This window comes from Nerophis ophidion, linkage group LG04 (assembly GCF_033978795.1).
Source record: "Nerophis ophidion isolate RoL-2023_Sa linkage group LG04, RoL_Noph_v1.0, whole genome shotgun sequence".
In the NCBI taxonomy this organism is placed as follows: Eukaryota; Metazoa; Chordata; class Actinopteri; order Syngnathiformes; family Syngnathidae; genus Nerophis; species Nerophis ophidion.
In genome coordinates this window covers 2679505-2700441 of record NC_084614.1, presented here as the reverse complement: position 1 = coordinate 2700441, position 20937 = coordinate 2679505, and the positions used below count along the sequence as shown (strand labels likewise).

At 42.4% G+C, this 20937-nt stretch overlaps 3 protein-coding genes across 7 annotated transcripts in view; 1 reads left to right on the top strand and 2 right to left on the bottom strand.

Annotated features, from left to right (window-relative positions):
- Window positions 1-70: 70 nt before the first annotated feature.
- Window positions 71-9636, top strand: LOC133550736 (zinc finger and SCAN domain-containing protein 21-like). Of its 5 annotated transcripts, XM_061896740.1 has the most exons (4): window positions 5787-5881; window positions 5919-5965; window positions 6003-6290; window positions 6328-9636. In XM_061896740.1, exons 1-4 carry the CDS (start codon window positions 5794-5796, stop codon window positions 6520-6522), a joined length of 618 nt encoding a protein of 205 aa, XP_061752724.1. In that variant the 5' UTR covers window positions 5787-5793; the 3' UTR covers window positions 6523-9636. The 5 variants fall into 5 exon arrangements, 4 of the variants coding, with proteins under 4 accessions (XP_061752721.1, XP_061752724.1, XP_061752723.1 ...); XR_009806371.1 differs by adding an exon at window positions 71-334 and having other exon boundaries at window positions 5269-5881; window positions 5919-9636; XM_061896739.1 differs by having other exon boundaries at window positions 5919-6290.
- A 1557-nt stretch (window positions 9637-11193) lies between these two features.
- On the bottom strand, window positions 11194-15795 carry LOC133550733 (uncharacterized). Its single transcript, XM_061896733.1, has 2 exons — window positions 15672-15795; window positions 11194-14838 (listed from the first exon to the last, which is right to left on the bottom strand). The coding sequence occupies exon 2, from the start codon at window positions 14824-14826 to the stop codon at window positions 13966-13968; it is 861 nt and encodes a 286-aa protein (XP_061752717.1). The 5' UTR covers window positions 14827-14838; window positions 15672-15795; the 3' UTR covers window positions 11194-13965.
- LOC133550732 (semaphorin-6D-like) overlaps window positions 15795-20937 on the bottom strand; it is a 23012-nt gene continuing 17869 nt past the window's right edge. The window contains exons 6-21 of the mRNA XM_061896732.1: window positions 19858-19914; window positions 19691-19792; window positions 19534-19624; window positions 19337-19459; window positions 19172-19260; window positions 19012-19101; window positions 18777-18904; window positions 18570-18701; window positions 18328-18483; window positions 17878-18051; window positions 17668-17808; window positions 17181-17258; window positions 16923-16978; window positions 16799-16852; window positions 16438-16688; window positions 15795-16365 (exon numbers count right to left, since the gene is read on the bottom strand). Coding sequence (XP_061752716.1) covers window positions 15844-16365; window positions 16438-16688; window positions 16799-16852; window positions 16923-16978; window positions 17181-17258; window positions 17668-17808; window positions 17878-18051; window positions 18328-18483; window positions 18570-18701; window positions 18777-18904; window positions 19012-19101; window positions 19172-19260; window positions 19337-19459; window positions 19534-19624; window positions 19691-19792; window positions 19858-19914 — 2244 coding nt within the window. The 3' untranslated portion in view covers window positions 15795-15843. The remainder of the gene's footprint in view (window positions 16366-16437; window positions 16689-16798; window positions 16853-16922; window positions 16979-17180; window positions 17259-17667; window positions 17809-17877; window positions 18052-18327; window positions 18484-18569; window positions 18702-18776; window positions 18905-19011; window positions 19102-19171; window positions 19261-19336; window positions 19460-19533; window positions 19625-19690; window positions 19793-19857; window positions 19915-20937) is intronic.

Here is a 20937-nt window from a genome sequence, read left to right as displayed (position 1 = left end):
GCGTGGATTCTTGTCACGTGGTACTTTTAGCGCACCTGAGCACCAGCAGGGGGCGCCGAGCGCGCCGCCGGCCGGAAGTGACGCTGCCCTCGCCCGGAAGTGGCACGTCTCAAGCGGCCGAGCGATTCCTTAATTAGCGTCAGACGGGACTCGAGGTGCAAAATGTCCAAAGTGGACATGCTGCGGCTGCTCATCAACCAGCGCATGGCCGAGGTGGCGGAGGAGATCCTGGCCGTGTTCGGCAGCACCATCGCCGGCCTGGAGCGGGAACTGTGCCGCTCCAGGCGGGAGATCCAGCGGCAGCGGCGGCTTCTGCAAGTCTCCTTCAGCGCAGGTCCAACACTGACTTTATTCCGAAGTCTCACTACATGTCTCATATTCCAGCTAACGTCCGGCCGGACCAACACAAACAAACATGGCGGACTCATCTTAGTCTGCTTTGTCTAACCTTACAAAAGAACACCCGCTTTGTTCTTCCTGGAATGCATTCTAGTCTTTAAAAACATGCGAGCAAAAGTCAATTGTTTACACAGGCTGCAAGTATATATGTACTATCTGGTAAGATTCATAATAACATGTCATATATGCACATTTAATATCTAGTAACATTCATAATAACATGTCATATGTGCACATGTAGTATCTAGTAACATTCATAATAACATGTCGTATATACATGATGTAAGTATATATGTAGTATCTAGTAACATTCATAATAACATGTCATATATACATGATGTAAGTATATATGTAGTATCTAGTAACATTCATAATAACATGTCATATATATATGTGATGTAAGTATATATGTTATGTAGTACCATTCATAATAACATGTAACATATACATGATGTAAGTATATATGTAGTATCTAGTAACATTCATAATAACATGTCATATATACATGATGTAAATATACATCATACTTGCCAACCTTGAGACCTTAGAATTCAGGAGATTACTACATGACATATATACTCACATCATGATAATATTACATGTTATTATGAATGTTACTAGATACTACATATATACTTACATCCTGTATATATTACATGTTATTATGAATGTTACTGGATACTACATATATACTTACATCATGTATATATTACATGTTATCATGAATGTTACTAGATACTACATATATACATACATCATGTATACATTACATGTTATTATGAATGTTACTAGATACTACATATATACTTACATCATGTATACATTACATGTTATTATGAATGTTACTAGATACTACATATATACTTACATCATGTATATATGACATGTTATTATGAATGTTACTAGATACTACATATATACTTACATCATGTATATATGACATGTTATTATGAATGTTACTAGATACTACATATATACTTACATCATGTATATATTACATGTTATTATGAGTGTTACTAGATACTACATATATACTTACATCATGTATATATGACATGTTATTATGAATGTTACTAGATACTACATATATACTTACATCATGTATATATGACATGTTATTATGAATGTTACTAGATACTACATATATACTTACATCATGTATATATGACATGTTATTATGAATGTTACTAGATACTACATATATACTTACATCATGTATATATGACATGTTATTATGAATGTTACTAGATACTACATATATACTTACATCATGTATATATGACATGTTATTATGAATGTTACTAGATACTACATATATACTTACATCATGTATATACGACATGTTATTATGAATGTTACTAGATACTACATATATACTTACATCATGTATATACGACATGTTATTATGAATGTTACTAGATACTACATATATACTTACATCATGTATATATTACATGTTATTATGAATGTTACTAGATACTACATATATACTTACATCATGTATATATGACATGTTATTATGAATGTTACTAGATACTACATATATACTTACATCATGTATATATGACATGTTATTATGAATGTTACTAGATACTACATATATACTTACATCATGTATATATTACATGTTATTATGAGTGTTACTAGATACTACATATATACTTACATCATGTATATATGACATGTTATTATGAATGTTACTAGATACTACATATATACTTACATCATGTATATATGACATGTTATTATGAATGTTACTAGATACTACATATATACTTACATCATGTATATATGACATGTTATTATGAATGTTACTAGATACTACATATATACTTACATCATGTATATATGACATGTTATTATGAATGTTACTAGATACTACATATATACTTACATCATGTATATATGACATGTTATTATGAATGTTACTAGATACTACATATATACTTACATCATGTATATATGACATGTTATTATGAATGTTACTAGATACTACATATATACTTACATCATGTATATACGACATGTTATTATGAATGTTACTAGATACTACATATATACTTACATCATGTATATATGACATGTTATTATGAATGTTACTAGATACTACATATATACTTACATCATGTATATATTACATGTTATTATGAATGTTACTAGATACTACATATATACTTACATCATGTATATATGACATGTTATTATGAATGTTACTAGATACTACATATATACTTACATCATGTATATATTACATGTTATTATGAATGTTACTAGATACTACATATATACTTACATCATGTATATACTACATGTTATTATGAATGTTACTAAAAGTGTAAAAGCAGTTGAAAAAGTTTGCGTGTTTTGGTTAGCTTGCTCGCTTGCTATCATGTGCATGCTAAAAGTTAACAAGTGTCACATGCCAAGTAACATGACTCTGGCGTAAACGGTCGCAAAACTAGCTCAAAAAGTTAGCATATTAATGTTAGCATGCTGGCAAGTTAATGTTAGCATGCTAGAAAGTTAACGTGACCATAATAACAGTTAGCATGCGTCACATACCAATTATTATGACTCTGGGGCAAACAGTAGCAAAACTACCTCAAACAGTTAGCATGTTAATGTTAGCATGCTGGCAAGCTAATGTTAGCATGCTAGCAAGCTAACGTGACCATAATAATAGTTAGCATGCGTCGCATACCAAGTATTATGACTCTGGGGTAAACGGTAGCAAAACTAGCTCAAAAAGTTAGCATATTAATGTTAGCATGCTGGCAAGTTAATGTTAGCATGCTAGAAAATTAACGTGACCATAATAACAGTTAGCATGCGTCACATACCAATTATTATGACTCTGGGGCAAACAGTAGCAAAACTACCTCAAACAGTTAGCATGTTAATGTTAGCATGCTGGCAAGCTAATGTTAGCATGCTAGCAAGCTAACGTGACCATAATAATAGTTAGCATGCGTCACATACCAAGTATTATGACTCTGGGGTAAACGGTAGCAAAACTAGCTCAAAAAGTTAGCATGTTAATATGCGCATGCTAACAAGCTAATGTTAGAATGCTAGCAAGCTAACGTGACCATAATAATAGTTAGCTTGCGTCACATACCAAGTATTATGACTCTGGGGTAAAAGGTAGCAAAACTATTTCAAAAAGTTAGCATGTTAATGTTAGCATGCTATCAAGCTAACGTGATCATAATAATAGTTAGCATGTGTCACATACCAAGTATTATGACTCTGGGGTAAAAGGTAGCAATACTAGCTCAAAAAGTTAGCATGTTGATGTTAGCATGCTAGCAAGCTAACGTGACCATAATAATAGTTAGCATGTGTCACATACCAAGTATTATGACTCTGGGGTAAAAGGTAGCAAAACTAGCTCAAAAAGTTAGCATGTTGATGTTAGCAGGCTAGCAAGCTAACGTGACCATAATAAAAGTTAGCATTTGTCACATACCAAGTATTATGACTCTGGGGTAAAAGGTAACTCAAGGTAGCTCAAAAAGTTAGCATGTTAATGTTAGCATGCTAGCAAGCTAACGTGACCATAATAATAGTTAGCATTTGTCACATATCAAGTATTATGACTCTGGGGTAAAAGGTAGCAAAAACTAGCTCAAAAAGTTAGCATGTTAATGTTAGCATGCTAGCAAGCTAACGTGACCATAATAATAGTTAGCATGTGTCACATACCAAGTATTATGACTCTGGGGTAAAAGATAGCAAAACTAGCTCAAAAAGTTAGCATGTTGATGTTAGCATGCTATCAAGCTAACGTGACCATAATAATAGTTAGCATTTGTCACATACCAAGTATTATGACTCTGGGGTAAAAGGTAGCAAAACTAGCTCAAAAAGTTAGCATGTTAATGTTAGCATGCTAGCAAGTTAACGTGACCATAATAATAGTTAGCATGTATCACATACCAAGTATTATGACTCTGGGCTAAAAGGTAGCAAAAATACGCTCAAAAAGTTAGGATGCTAGTAAGCTAACGTGACCATAATAATAGTTAGCATGCGTCACATGCCAATTATTATGACTCTGGGGCAAACAGTAGCAAAACTAGCTCAAACAGTTAGCATGTTAACGTTAGCATGCTGGCAAGCTAATGTTAGCATGCTAGCAAGCTAACGTGACCATAATAATAGTTAGCATTTGTCACATACCAAGTATTATGACTCTGGGGTAAAAGGTAGCAAAACTAGCTCAAAAAGTTAGCATGTTAATGTTAGCATGCTAGCAAGTTAACGTGACCATAATAATAGTTAGCATGTATCACATACCAAGTATTATGACTCTGGGCTAAAAGGTAGCAAAAATACGCTCAAAAAATTAGGATGCTAGTAAGTTAACGTGACCATAATAATAGTTAGCATGCGTCACATGCCAATTATTATGACTCTGGGGCAAACGGTAGCAAAACTAGCTCAAACAGTTAGCATGTTAACGTTAGCATGCTGGCAAGCTAATGTTAGCATGCTAGCAAGCTAACGTGACCATAATAATAGTTAGCATGCGTCACATACCAAGTATTAGGACTTTGGGGTAAACGGTAGCAAAACTAGCTCAAAAAGTTAGCATGTTAATATGAGCATGCTAACAAGCTAATGTTAGCATGCTAGCAAACTAACGTGACCATAATAATAGTTAGCATGCGTCACATACCAAGTATTATGACTCTGGGGTAAAAGGTACCAAAACCAGCTCAAAAAGTTAGCATGTTGATGCTAGCAAGCTAACGTGACCATTATAATAGTTAGCATGCTAGCAAGCAAAAAGCGAGCACTTTAATACTTCCTAGTAACAAAAAAAGCTGAATAAAAAGTTCACTTTGTGATGTCACTTCCTGTCAGCGCCCAGCGAGCCGCATGATTGGACGGTGGATCTGAACCTGGAAGACCACACCCCCCTGACCGTCAAAGAGGAGGAGCCCCAGCAGGAAGACACTCCTCCTGGTTCTGAGCCCGAAGTCTCCGTATTCCTGAGTGGCGACCTGGAGGCTTGGCCCGACGACGTCCTCCACAGCGCAGAGGACTTCGACCCAGACCCCCAGCCGGGGACGTCCACGCAGACGGACCGCGCACGCGCCGGACCACGCAGGAGGCGAAAACCCCGCTCCAAGCCCATGCGGAACCACGGCGGAAAGGACAAAGCGGACAAGTCGTACACGTGCGGCATCTGCGGCAAGAGACTGACCCGCTTCGACGGCTACCAGAAACACCTGCGCGTGCACACCGGCGAAAAACCGTACGGCTGCGACGACTGCGGCCGGCGCTTCAGCGACTACTCCAACTACAGGCGTCACAGGCGAAAACACGAGAGTCAGACGCCACAAAATGCCGTCCTCACACACGGGCGCCACAACAAGTGACCACCAGATGGGGGTGGTTCCTCACCCTGCTACCTCAGGCCTCAGGGACCACACCCGGTCCAGAAGCCAGGAACCCCAAATCTGCCCCGCACCCGTCTGGATGCCTGGAACCCCAAATCTGCCCCGCACCCGGTCCGGAAGCCAGGAACCCCAATTCTGCCCCGCACCCGTCTGGATGCCTGGAACCCCAATTCTGCCCCGCACCCGTCTGGATGCCTGGAACCCCAAATCCGCCCCGCACCCGGTCCGGAAGCCAGGAACCCCAATTCTGCCCCGCACCCGTCTGGATGCCTGGAACCTCAAATCTGCCCCGCACCCGGTCCGGAAGCCTGGAACCCCAATTCCGCCCCGCACCTGTCTGGATGCCTGGAACCCCAATTCTGCCCCGCACACGTCTGGATGCCTGGAACCTCAAATCTGCCCCGCACCCGGTCTGGAAGCCTGGAACCCCAATTCTGCCCCGCACCCTGTCCGGATGCCTGGAACCCCAATTCTGCCCCGCACCTGTCTGGATGCCTGGAACCTTAAATCTGCCCCGCACCCGGTCTGGAAGCCTGGAACCCCAATTCTGCCCGGCACCCGTCTGGATGCCTGGAACCTCAAATCTGCCCCGCACCCGGTCCGGATGCCAGGAACCCCAAATCTGCCTGCACACCAAAATACTCCGGCGTGTGCAACCTTCCCGCAATTTGCGGTGGAACCCCGCCTCGCGCCACGCCCCCACTTGACCTTATAAGGTAACGTCGCTCAGGAACCGCTCTCGGAATCATGGTGTGCTCGGACTGCACGATCCGGAGACAAAACTTAGCTACCACTTTTGGGGGTTTTGTTAGTTTTTTTACGTAGTAGTCAAGTAGTCGCCACCCGGTGGACAACAAAAGTAACTCAGTTTGAAGTGTGTTTACCTGAAAATGTGTGCACATCATTTACCTATATGACCAAATCCAAACAACCTTCCCTAGTCATGGCGCAGAAAAAAAAAATCTACTGATCTGCTCACACATAACACAACCTGCCCACTGAACTTTGTGGATTATAAAAAACGTAAGAACACGAGTAACTCAGTTGGAAGTATGTTTTTTTGAAAATGTGTGCACGTCATTTACCTATATGACCCAATCCAAACAACCTTTCTAGTCATGGCGCAGAGGAAAATCCACTAATCTGGTCAAACAACCTGCTAACTGAATTTTTTGGATTATAAAAAACGTAAGAACACGAGTAACTCAGTTTGAAGTACATTTTCTTGAATATGTGTGCAGAGCATTTACCTATACGACCCAATCCAAACAACCTTCCCTAGTCATGGTGCAGTGGGGGGAAAATAACTAATCTGGTCAGACAACCTCCCCACTGAACTTTGTGGATTATAAATAACGTAACAACACGAGTAACTCAGTTCGAAGTATGTTTTCCTTGAAAATGTGTGCACAGCATTTACTTATATGACCCAATCCAAACAACCTTCCCTAGTCATGGTGCAGGGGGAAAAATTCACTAATCTGGTCACACAACCTGCCCACTGAACTTTGTGGATTACAAAATTGTAACAAAGTGAGTATCTCAGTTGGAAGTATGTTTTCCTTGAAAATGTGTGCACAGCATTTACTTATATGACCCAATCCAAACAACCTTCCCTAGTCATGGTGCAGGGGGAAAAATAAACTAATCTGGTCACACAACCTGCCCACTGAACTTTGTGGATTACAAAATTGTAACAAAGTGAGTATCTCAGTTGGAAGTATGTTTTCCTTGAAAATGTGTGCACAGCATTTACTTATATGACCCAATCCAAACAACCTTCCCTAGTCATGGTGCAGGGGGAAAAATAAACTAATCTGGTCACACAACCTCCCCACTGAATTTTGTGGATTATAAATAAGGTAACAACACGAGTAACTCAGTTTGAAGTATGTTTTCTTGAACATGTGTGCACAGCATTCACCTATATGACCCAATCCAAACAACCTTCCCTAGTCATGGCACAGAGGGAAAAAAAATCCACTAATCTGGTCAAACAACCTGCTAACTGAATTTTTTGGATTATAAAAAACGTAAGAACACGAGTAACTCAGTTTGAAGTACATTTTCTTGAATATGTGTGCAGAGCATTTACCTATACGACCCAATCCAAACAACCTTCCCTAGTCATGGTGCAGTGGGGGGAAAATAACTAATCTGGTCAGACAACCTCCCCACTGAACTTTGTGGATTATAAATAACGTAACAACACGAGTAACTCAGTTCGAAGTATGTTTTCCTTGAAAATGTGTGCACAGCATTTACTTATATGACCCAATCCAAACAACCTTCCCTAGTCATGGTGCAGGGGGAAAAATTCACTAATCTGGTCACACAACCTGCCCACTGAACTTTGTGGATTACAAAATTGTAACAAAGTGAGTATCTCAGTTGGAAGTATGTTTTCCTTGAAAATGTGTGCACAGCATTTACTTATATGACCCAATCCAAACAACCTTCCCTAGTCATGGTGCAGGGGGAAAAATAAACTAATCTGGTCACACAACCTGCCCACTGAACTTTGTGGATTACAAAATTGTAACAAAGTGAGTATCTCAGTTGGAAGTATGTTTTCCTTGAAAATGTGTGCACAGCATTTACTTATATGACCCAATCCAAACAACCTTCCCTAGTCATGGTGCAGGGGGAAAAATAAACTAATCTGGTCACACAACCTCCCCACTGAATTTTGTGGATTATAAATAAGGTAACAACACGAGTAACTCAGTTTGAAGTATGTTTTCTTGAACATGTGTGCACAGCATTCACCTATATGACCCAATCCAAACAACCTTCCCTAGTCATGGCACAGAGGGAAAAAAAATCTACTAATCTGGTCACACAACCTGCTCACTGAACTTTGTTAATTATTAAAAAAAACGAACATGAGTAACTCAGTTTGAAGTATTTTTTCTTGAAAATGTGTGCACAGCATTCACCTATATGACCCAATCCAAACAACCTTCCCTAGTCATGGCACAGGGGAAAAAAAAATCTACTAATCTGGTCACACAACCTGCCCACTGAACTTTGTTAATTATTAAAAAAAACGAACATGAGTAACTCAGTTTGAAGTATTTTTTCTTGAAAATGTGTGCACAGCATTTACCTATTTGACCCAATCCAAACAACCTTCCCTATCATGGTGCAGTGGGGGGAAAAATAACTTGGTCACACATAACACAACTTGCCCACTGAACTTTGTAGATTATAAAAAATGTAACAAAGTGAGTATCTCAGTTTGAAGTATGTTTTCTTGAAAATGCGTGCACAGCATTAACTTATATGACCCAATCCAAACAACCTTCCCTAGTCATGGTGCAGTGGGGGGGAAAAATAACTAATCTGGTCACACAACCTGCCCACTGAACTTTGTGTATTACAAAAATGTAACAAAGTGAGTATCTCAGTCAGAAGTATGTTTTCCTTGAAAATGTGTGCACAGCATTTACTTATATGACCCAATCCAAACAACCTTCCCTAGTCATGGTGCAGGGGGAAAAATTCACTAATCTGGTCACACAACCTGCCCACTGAACTTGGTGTATTACAAAAATGTAACAAAGTGAGTATCTCAGTTGGAAGTATGTTTTCTTGAAAATGTGTGCACAGCATTCACTTATATGACCCAATCCAAACAACCTTCCCTAGTCATGGTGCAGGGGGAAACAAATGTACTTATTTGGTCACACAACCTGCCCACTGAACTTTGTGGATGAGAAAAAAATCATCTCTTGCGCAGCTAGTGGCTCCATGACTTCTGTTTTGTTTGATCAGCCGTTTTACTGCCCTGTTGGTAAATAAGAATAAAGTTTTGTTTGTAAGTTTGTGACAGCGTGCTGTGGTCCGTGTACTTTGTTCTTGTTCTGGACAGCCCCAAATAAATATGTAGCCCAATAATCCCAACAATTCTTAAACATAAAAGCCCCTAAGGCAGGGGTCTGTTCTAAAAATAGCTCAAATAGCAGCACTTACCAGTGAGCTGCCTCTATTTTTTAAATTGTATTTATTTACTATCAAGCTGGTCTCGCTTTGCTGGACATTTTTAATTCTAAGAGAGACAAAACTCTTAATAGAATTTGAAAATCCAAGAAAATATTTTAAAGACTTCACTTGTTTAAATAAATTCATTTATTTTTTTCTTTGCTTCTTATAACTTTCAGAAAAACAATTTTAGAGAAAAAATACAACCTTAAAAATGATTTTAGGATTTATAAACACATATACCTTTTTACCTTTTAAATTCCTTCCTCTTCTTTCCTGACAATTTAAATCAATGTTCAAGTAAATGTATTTATTTTTTATTGTAAAGAATAATAAATACATTTTAATTTAATTTTTAATTTTAGCTTCTCTTTTTTCGACGAAGAATATTTGTGAAAAATGTCTTAAAACTTATTATGACAGTGGTCCCCAACCACCGGGCCGCGGCCCGCTCGATTGATACCGGGCCGCAGAAGAAAGTTTTTATTTTATTTTTATTTTTTTTTAAATCAACATAAAAAACTCAAGATACACTTACAATTAGTGCACCAACCCCAAAAAACTCCCTTTTTCACGACAACAACAAAAAAGAAGTAGATAAATAAATCCCCCCGGCCAAACCGCAGAAGAATTAAAAAAAAATTTGTTTTTTTGTTTTTTAACATATTTATTTTTTTCAAATTTTTTTAAATGAACATAAAAAACACTTACAATTAGTGCACCTACCCAAAAAAAAACTCCCTTTTTCACGACAAAAAAAAAAAAGTAAATAAATAAATCCCCCGGCCCGGTACCAAACCGCAGAAGAATTAAAAAAAAAAAAAAAAAAATAGATTTTTGACATTATATTTATTTATTTATTATTATTTTTTAAATGAACATAAAAAACACTTACAATTAGTGCACCAACCCAAAAAAACTTCCCTTTTTCATGACAAAAAAAAAGAAGTAAATAAATAAATCCCCCGGCCCGGTACCAATTAAAAAAAAAAAATTGTTTTTGTTTTTTGACATTATATATATATATATATATATATATATTTTTTAAATGAACATAAAAAACACAATTAGTGCACCAACCCAAAAAAACTCCCTTTTTCATGACAAAAAAAAAGAAGTAAATAAATAAATAAATAAATCCCCCGACCCGGTACCAAACCGCAGAAGAATTAAAAAAAAATGTGTTTTTGTTTTTTGACATTATATTTATTTTTTTAAATGAACATAAAAAACACAATTAGTGCACCAACCCAAAAAAAACTCCCTTTTTCACGACAAAAAAAATAAAAAGTTAATAAATAAATCCCCCGGCCCGGTACCAAACGGCAGAAGAAATTAAAAAAATGTTTTTTTTTGTTTTTTGACATATTTATTTATTTTCATTTTTTTTAAATGAACATAAAAAACACTTACAATTAGTGCACCAACCCAAAAAAACTCCCTTTTTCACGACAAAAAAAAAAAAGAAGTAAATAAATAAATCCCCCGGCCCGGTACCAAACCGCAGAAGAATTTAATTCTTAATTTTGTGGGTTCTTCCGAGGATGTTGTAGTCGTAATGATTTGTGCAGTCCTTTGAGACATTTGTGATTTGGGGCTATATAAATAAACATTGATTGATTGATTGATTGAATTTTAAAAAAAATGTGTTTTTGTTTTTTGACATTATATTTATTTTTTTGTATTTTTTTAAATGAACATAAAAAACACTTACAATTAGTGCACCAACCCAAAAAAACTCCCTTTTTCACGACAAAAAAAAAAAAAAGTTAATAAATAAATCCCCCGACCCGGTACCAAACCGCAGAAGAATTAAAAAAAAAATGTGTTTTTTTGTTTTTTGACATTATATTTATTTATTTTAATTTTTTTTAAATGAACATAAAAAACACTTACAATTAGTGCACTAACCCAAAAAAACTCCCTTTTTCACGACAAAAACAAAAAAACATCCCCCTCCCCCTACAAAAAGGTTGGGGACCACTGTATTATGATTAAAATAAAACAAAAATATTCTGGCAAATCAAAAATCTGTAGAATCAAAGTTAAATCTTATTTCAAAGTCTTGAATTTCTTTTAAAATTTTTGTTCTGGAAAATCTAGAAGAAATAATGATTTGTCTTTGTTAGAAATATAGCTTGGTCCATTTTGTTATATATTCTAACAAAGTGCAGATTGGATTTTAACTTATTTAAAACATGTCATCAAAATTCTAAAATTGATCTTAATCAGGAAAAAATGTTCTAATGATGTTCCATAAGTTATTTTTTTAATTTTTTCAAAAAGATTCGAATTAGCGAGTTTTTCTCTTCATATTTTTCAGTTGAATTTTGAATTTTAAAGAGTCGAAATTGAAGATAAACTATGTTTCAAAATGTAATTTTCATTTTTTTCCCTGTTTTCTCTTTTAAACCATTCAGTTAAGTGTTTTTTTCATCATTTATTCTCTACAAAAAAACTTTCCGTAGACGGAAAAAAAATGTACGACGGACAGAAATACCCTTTTTTAGGGGGGGGTATTTATCTGTTTCTATTTATATTTATTGTGAGAAATCATGAAGATAATAATAATAATAAAAAAGTAGAGTTAAAGGTAAGTTGAGCAAATTGGCTTTTGGATTATAAAAATGTAACCAAGTGAGTATTTCCGTTCTTGAAAATGTGTGCACAGCATCAACTTATACGACCCAATCCAAACAACCTTCCCTAGTCATGGCGCACAGGGGAAAAAATCAACTAATCCGGTCACACATAACAAAACCTGCCCACTGAACTTTGTGGATTATTAAAAAAACATGAGTAACTCAGTTTGAAGTATGTTTACCTGAAAATGTGTGCACAGCATGAACTTATATGACCCAATCCAAACAACCTTCCCTAGTCATGGCGCAGGGGGGAAAAAATCTACTAATCTGGTCACACATAACAAAACCTGCCCATTGAACTTTGTGGATTATTAAAAAACATAACATGAGTAACTCAGTTTGAAGTATGTTTACCTGAAAATGTGTGCACAGCATGAACTTATATGACCCAATCCAAACAACCTTCCCTAGTCATGGCGCAGGGGGGAAAAAATCTACTAATCTGGTCACACATAACAAAACCTGCCCATTGAACTTTGTGGATTATTAAAAAACATAACATGAGTAACTCAGTTTGAAGTATGTTTACCTGAAAATGTGTGCACAGCATGAACTTATATGACCCAATCCAAACAACCTTCCCTAGTCATGGCGCAGGGGGGAAAAAATCTACTAATCTGGTCACACATAACAAAACCTGCCCATTGAACTTTGTGGATTATTAAAAAACATAACATGAGTAACTCAGTTTGAAGTATGTTTACCTGAAAATGTGTGCACAGCATGAACTTATATGACCCAATCCAAACAACCTTCCCTAGTCATGGCGCAGGGGGGAAAAAATCTACTAATCTGGTCACACATAACAAAACCTGCCCATTGAACTTTGTGGATTATTAAAAAACATAACATGAGTAACTCAGTTTGAAGTATGTTTACCTGAAAATGTGTGCACAGCATGAACTTATATGACCCAATCCAAACAACCTTCCCTAGTCATGGCGCAGGGGGGAAAAAATCTACTAATCTGGTCACACATAACAAAACCTGCCCATTGAACTTTGTGGATTATTAAAAAACATAACATGAGTAACTCAGTTTGAAGTATGTTTACCTGAAAATGTGTGCACAGCATGAACTTATATGACCCAATCCAAACAACCTTCCCTAGTCATGGCGCAGGGAGGAAAACAATCTACTAATCTGGTCACACAACCCGCCCACTGAACTTTGTCTATTACAAAAATGTAGCAACATGAGTAACCGAGGTCATTTCCTCTTCCTGTTCAGGATTTCAGTTTAAAAGGCCTCGATAACAACTGGGTTTTTTTGTTGTTTGAAAACTTTATTTCAACTCCAGATCCAAAAGTGGGAAAGTTCCTAGCCACATGCTAACCTCGTCTGTTAGCCCGTGTTATTGCTCTTGCAAGAAGCCCCGCCCCCTTAGCGGAGTGACACATACCAATATGGTACAAAAGGTTCTGGGGAGAGGTACCTCAGCCTGAGGGTCATGTGATGCAAAGTGGGAGGGGCCGTCTCTTCATGCTACCGATCAAAGAAGACGCTCTCTTTTCTCCTTCTTGAGCGCCTCAGTAGTGGTCCTTTGGCGCCTCGTAGAGCGCGGACGTGGCCACGTTGGGAAGGAACAAGGGCTTGGGGGGGACTTTGGGTTTCAGAGACACGGTTCGCCGCACGACGGCCGCCCGTCGGGCTTGCGGTCCTTCACTGTAGCTGTGTTGCCGCGTCAGACAGGCGCTGGCGGCGGGCGGCCCGTTGCTGCTGCTGTTGGTGTTCATCCTGGCCAGGAAGGGCGGCGCCGCACGCTGGTTGAAGCTGTGGTGACGCGGCAGGCCGCCGCCCATCTTGACGAGGGCATGCCGCTGCAAGTGGGCGGGCATCTCTAGGATGACCCGCGAGGACGGAATCCCCGCCACAGCCTTGACGGAGTTTGGACTGGGCATGATGTCCGCCCTTTTGCCCAGGCCTTCCCAGAGTAGCGTGGGGGCGCCGGGGTGTGAAGTTGGTTCCGTCTTAGGGATTCCCTGCAGGTGATACGGGCCGTTGTCGTGGTGCCGGTTGCCTTGGCGATGATGATGCTCTGCTGAGGAAGAGGACGCGGACGTCAGGACTTTGATGCCTCCGCTTCCTGAGGCGCTGACCTCTTGGATGTGCTTGAGCAGTTCGTCCAGCGCCGACACGTCGGCCGGTGCCGGGGCGCAGGACTTGTGGCAGTGATGAAAGTCTCCCGTGGCACGCTCGTTGCGCCAAACCTCGTGGTCCTCGCCACGGCTGTTGCCATGGCGCCTGGAGAGGGGGAAGGTGGGTTGAGACTTCCCTGAAACCGCCTCGATGGCGTCTGTAGCCTTCTTCTCATAGGGATGCTGCCGCCCAGCCTTGCTCATCGGCTTTGGGAATTCCGGGCTGGCGTCTGGCGTGGGAAGACCCGACATCTCACCGTCCTCCTAAGACAACACAAGTTAGAGACCACTGCACCTGGGTTCGGGTTCTGAGCGGTAAACACAAAGGTATTGGAGAACACCTTCCACTCTTCTGCAAGTCTGAGGTCAAACCTCTTCTACTCATCTGATGGATCTTTCTTTGTGCGCGGAAAACAGTGTTCAAAAATAATTTCATATGATCCGAGTGCCATTTCCTGGTTGGGGAGGAGACCCTGCCCCAAGTGGAGGAGTTCAAGTACCTCGGAGTCTTGTTCGCGAGTGAGGCAAGAGTGGATCGTGAGATCGACAGGCGGCGTCTTCAGTAATGCGGACGCTGTATCGATCCGTTGTGGTGAAGAAGGAGCTGAGCCGGAAGGTAAAGCTCTCAATTTACCGGTCGATCTACGTTCCCATCCTCACCCATGGTCATGAGCTTTGGGTTATGACCGGAAGGACAAGATCACGGGTACAAAATGAGCTTTCTCTGCCAGGTGGCGGGTCTCTCCCTTAGAGATAGGGTGAGAAGCTCTGTCATCCGGGAGGAACTCAAAGTAAAGCCGCTGCTCCTCCACATGGAGAGGAGCCAGATGAGGTGGTTCGGGCATCTGGTCAGGATGCCACCCGAACGCCTCCCTAGGGAGGTGTTTAGGGCACGTCCAACCGGTAGGAGGCCACGGGGAAGACCCAGGACACATTGGGAAGACTATGACTCCCGGCTGGCCTGGGAACGCCTCGGGATCCCCCGGGAAGAGCTGGACGATAAACGGAAGAAGATGGATAGATGGCTGGATGTTCATAAATGATTTTTGAAGTTGGTGCATCCCAGTACTTATGGCGAACAAGGTAGTGGGCGGTACCTGGCAAAGGCTGAGTTGAGCTTCTCCCAGAGGAAGGTTCTGGTGCGCAGCACTGAAAATGTGCGTCTCTGTGCCTGCACTGGGGATGAAAGAGGGATACGCCTTTGGACAGGTGGATATGTCTGTCCTCACCTATGGTCATGAGCTTTGGGTTATGACCGAAGGGATAAGATCACGGGTACAAGCGGCCTAAATGAGTTTCCTCCGCCGGCTGGCGGGTCTCTCCCTTAGAGATAGGGTGAGAAGCTCTGCCATCCGGGAGGAACTCAAAGTAAAGCCGCTGCTCCAGATGAGGTGGCTCGGGCATCTGGTCAGGATGCCACCCGAACGCCTCCCTAGGGAGGTGTTTAGGGCACGTCCAACCGGTAGGAGGCCACGGGGAAGACCCGGGACACATTGGGAAGACTATGACTCCCGGCTGGTATGGGAACGCCTCGGGATCCCCTGGGAAGAGCTGGACGATAAGCGGAAGAAGATGGATAGATGGCTGGATGTTCATAAATGATTTTTGAAGTTGGTGCATCCCAGTACTTATGGCGAACAAGGTAGTGGGCGGTACCTGGCAAAGGCTGAGTTGAGCTTCTCCCAGAGGAAGGTTCTGGTGCGCAGCACTGAAAATGTGCGTCTCTGTGCCTGCGCTGGGGATGAAAGAGGGATACACCTTTGGACAGGTGGATATGTCTGTCTTCTCGTCCTGAGGGTGACAAAACGGTCTATGAAAATAAAAGCTCTTCCTGTGTCGATACACCCCCCACGAAACATATACCTCGGGCTGTCCGTCCAGGAGGCCGTTGAGCTTGGCGAGAGAGCGCAGAGACAGGGCAGGTGGCAGCGCCACTTCAGGGTCCTTGGACAACTTCCTCTTGCGGTGGTCGGAGCTGCGGTCGCAGTAGCACGACGCCAGGAAGGCAGACAAGATGGCGCCCAGGAAGAAGGCGAGCAGCACGCAGGCGAGGAGCAGCGTGTAATGCACGTGAGCGGCTGAGTGCTGGTCCACGTCAGGAAGACCCTGGACCCCTGCAAGACACACCCAAGATGCCTGCTGGTGAAGAAGTGCTACTGCAACAGCGTAGACACCAAAGTTTGTGTGGGAATGGTGGCCTCAACCGGTGGCAGGCCTAACTTACCGTATGCAGAGTCGGCGGGTGACTCCTGGTCACGGGAGTTCTCCAAGTCGTCAGCTGCGAAACCACAAGGGAGACTTTGAAGTTGTGCACTCGTCGTCATGGCAACAGCCATGGCGCATCTCACCGTTACAGCCGGCAGCAGTCGAGTGGTCGCCCCCGATGTCTTGTTCGAACCCCGCCCTGCAGTGAGGGGGAGGAGACGTTTTAGCAGAAGTATTTTCCAGCGCTAAACGCCCACGCGGAGGATGAGACCTCGGATTATTATCACACCGAAAATGGAATATTCTCAATGGACAGCAAACCGTGAAGTTCTGAACGTCAACTCCGACAAACCAAGAAGACTGAAACATTTCAAGGAAAGAGATAGGAAGTGACGCCGTACTTGAAACCTGGCGCCATGTTAGTGCAGCTCCCCGTGCGCAGCCAGATGCAGTACGGGTCTTGAGAGGCCAAACATGCCCTGCAAGAAAGGAGAAACCTTATTGTGAAAATCTCCATGCACTGTTTACATGACAATTAGTAGTTACTGACAGGCTTTTAATTTGAAATGACTGAGCTGAGAGAAGAGTTTTTCATTTGTCCGCATAGCTACGATCAGTTGATATCTAGTCCGCATTCAGCCTACGTGGAAGCTGAGAATCAGCTCGCAAACGTCGACAGGATGTGGACGGAACATGGCCAGGGTACAGACTGAACGCGGATTTGATATGAACCCGACACGGACAGCACAAGGACTAAACGCCAACTGGATGCAGATTGGATACAAACTGAAGGTGGATTGGATACGGACTGAACGCAGTCGAAGGGGACTGGATAGGGACTGAACGCAGGCAGGCTAGGGACTGTGGCAGCGTGCGTTTGATTCCTACTTTTTGCAGGCACCATGTCTGCCGCAGCGGCTGAGCGGCACTCGGATGACACAGCTGCTGAATGCCACGAACAAGGCGTGATGGTCCTTGTCCAGCTCCAGGCCCAGAACCTTCCTGTCTTGCCGGTCCTGAATATCACACCTGCAGGTAGGCGACGGGTAAATACAAAAACTAGGACAGGATACCTTCGGGACGAAGGAAGCTTTTTACCTAGATGGATCATAGGCGTCTATGTCCTCCAGAAGTTTGGATCCGATAGTGTCATTGGGAAGTATGCCGGTCAAAACCTTCAGGACTCTCCCCTCGTCCGAGCCTAGGAACATGACGGTCCAATCCTTGTTGGGGCCAGCTGCCACGTCCACCACAATCTGGGTCAGCTTGGACCTGTGAGGAAGACAACACGATGTCCAGTTTTCTTCCTTTGTCTGAGCCTACCGATGGGCCGTGCGGGGGAAGGGGGAGGATGTCATGGATTAACCGTCACTGAAGAATGAGCATGTGAAAGGACAACAAGGTGCAAGATTTGGGAGCCAAGCCTCCTTCCAACTCCAGAATTACTGAACGGTCCACTTCATCTTTTTAGTACGCAGTTATGCATCTGCCGTTTTGTTTACGATGCAAGTAGACAACAGAAGTCGTAGACTAGAAGACCACGACTACCTGTCGGACGTCCTGGTGAAAAAAGGCCGGTGGTTGACGGAGGGAACAGCTTCGTCCATCAGAGGGTGCGACTTGATAAACATCAGCGTCTCGTCCGGGAACTGAACGGAAGACTTGAAGTCGGCGGCCGGGCCATCGCCCGCACACGACCCGGGTCTGCGATACACGTTTAAAGAATGTGCAGCGTTAAGCGATACTGTGACCTCTGGCAGTAGGACAGACTAGACTCTGTAAGCTCTCACCTGGGTTTGGGAACCTGCTCATCAGGTACCGGAGTCCACGATGAGTCGCTGTTCCGCTGCTCTTTGAACCTTCCGTTGAACACCTTCTCAATGTCATCCATGTAGAACGCACAAACTGCAGAGCCGGGGATGCTGCCAAGACGCAAGCGACAACGTTTTGAACGCCTTGCTAGCACACGAGCATCAACATTTCTCTTTGTCACTAACCTGTTGGCCTGCGTGGTGAAGACACCGACCACGGCGGGCCTGCCGTTGATCTGCAGCACATTGGTGAGTGACTGCAGCACGTCAAAATAGAAGAAAGAATCTCCCGGAACCGAACAGTTCAGACGGGCCTGCGCCAAGACCAAAAGGTGACTACAGTCCTGCCGCACTTCCCCTCGAGGCTCATCCCACTTCCCTTTGTATTAACAGACTGAGAGTAAGAGATGTAGGGTTTCACCTTCAGAAAGGAAGTCCAGTACTTGTCCAGAACTCTTGGGGAGCCGCCGTTATCATTCTTACACACTCGCGCCACCCGAGAAAACACAACCTGCCGACAGACAAGTGTCCGGTCCCAATCGGATTGCCATCTTTGCACACTAATGATAGCGCCCGCTTACCTTCCCCAAGGCGGTGTACTCCACTGCTATCTCACGCAGGAAGAAGTAGACGTAGCTTCCGTAGTCCACGGCGTGCAGAAAGTGTGGCTCTGCGGGAACCCGTCAGGGTTGGTATTTTTAAGTGGGAGGCATCTTCAAAACCAATCCTCATGTCACGTGACCCACCTCGGAGCCACTTGGAGTCGTACTTGACAGTCCTCAGGACGGGCCGCCCGTCTCCGAGGCTCCGGTAGATCACGGCGTCACTGGCAAGGAAGTCGGTCATGGTGGCCGAGTAGAAGTCTCCGCCTATTGCAAAAGGTCACATGGTCAGTTCGGCACGACAAAAGTGATAAAAGATCTTCTACAGCAAGCGACTTCACCGGCAAACAGTCCCGCGATGGACTGTCCCGACTCGAAAGGACAACGAGCCTGGCCCACCAGGTCCGGCCCCACCTGCTCCAGCGTGGTCATCTGTCGGCCAAAAAAGGAGTGAAGTGTCCGTCCGGCCGCATGGAGAAGGTCAGAGGTTTTGCTCACCTTGTAGTTCCGACAGGTGGGGTTGAAGGCGTTGGTCCCGCAGGCAAACAGGGTCTCGTCGTCTCGTGGCACCAGGACTTTGACGTAGTTGAAACATTCGTCCTGAACCAACGGAGTCAGGTTCAGCATGAAAAACACTGGTGGCAAGAAGACGTCGGCTAACTCACGCTGTTCTTTCCCCGGACCGCACACTTGCTGACATCTTTGGAACGCCACGTCAGCGTCTGAAACAAATAGTCATCATGTCTTCATAGGAACAGGAAGTACTCAACACGCTCTTGGAAGGAAGTAGTCCACAGTGTTCTGGTCATATTGTCGGCATCCACGCAGGGAAGAAAGCTACACTACTACTACTACTATTACCAGACTGTTACTACTACTACTTTTACCAGACTGTTACTACTACTACCAGACTGCTACTATTGTTACTATTACTACTGCTACTGCAACTACTACTACTTCTACTTAACTGCTAGCTACCATTTCTAATATATTGCTAGTACTATGACCAGACTGCTACTATTATTACTACTTCTACTACTACAACCTAACTGATACTGCTCCCACTACTGCTTACTACTACTATTACTACTACTACCAGACTGCTAATAATACTACCAGACAGCTACCACCACTAATTCTATCACTACTAAAAGACTTCCACTACTACTGAAACTACTTCTACTACTATTACAACCAAACGGCAACTACTATTACTACTACGAGACTGCTACTGCTACTACTACGAGACTACTACTACTACCAGACTGCTACTGCTGCTACTACTATTACTACTGCTACTGCCACTACTACTACTTCCACCTAACTGCTAGCTACCATTACTAATATACTGCTAGACCTACGACCAGACTGCTACTATTATTACTACTTCTACTACTACTACTACTACTACTATCATACTGCTACTACTACCAGATGTCTACTACCAGTAACTATATCACTACTACCAGACTGCCACTACTACTGCAACTACTTTGACTATTTCTACTACTAATACTACTACTACTACGACCAAACTGCTACTACTTACTACTAATACCAGACTGCTACTGATACTTCTACTGTTGCTATTACTGCTACTGCTACACCTACTAAATTGCTACTACTGCCACTTAAACTACTTCTACTAAACTGTTAGCTACTACTACTACTACTATAGTGCTACTACTACGACTAGACTGCTAGCTACTACTACTGCTATTGACACTACTATTACTACTACCAGG

Bases quoted from the DNA above. Each gene is read 5' to 3' on its own strand.
- LOC133550733 (XM_061896733.1), bottom strand. From the start codon at position 14,826: ATGTCGGGTCTTCCCACGCCAGACGCCAGCCCGGAATTCCCAAAGCCG.
- LOC133550736 (XM_061896737.1), top strand. From the start codon at position 163: ATGTCCAAAGTGGACATGCTGCGGCTGCTCATCAACCAGCGCATGGCC. The intron at 335-5,268 runs GTCCAACACTGA...ACTTCCTGTCAG, and splicing joins GCAAGTCTCCTTCAGCGCAG to CGCCCAGCGAGCCGCATGAT.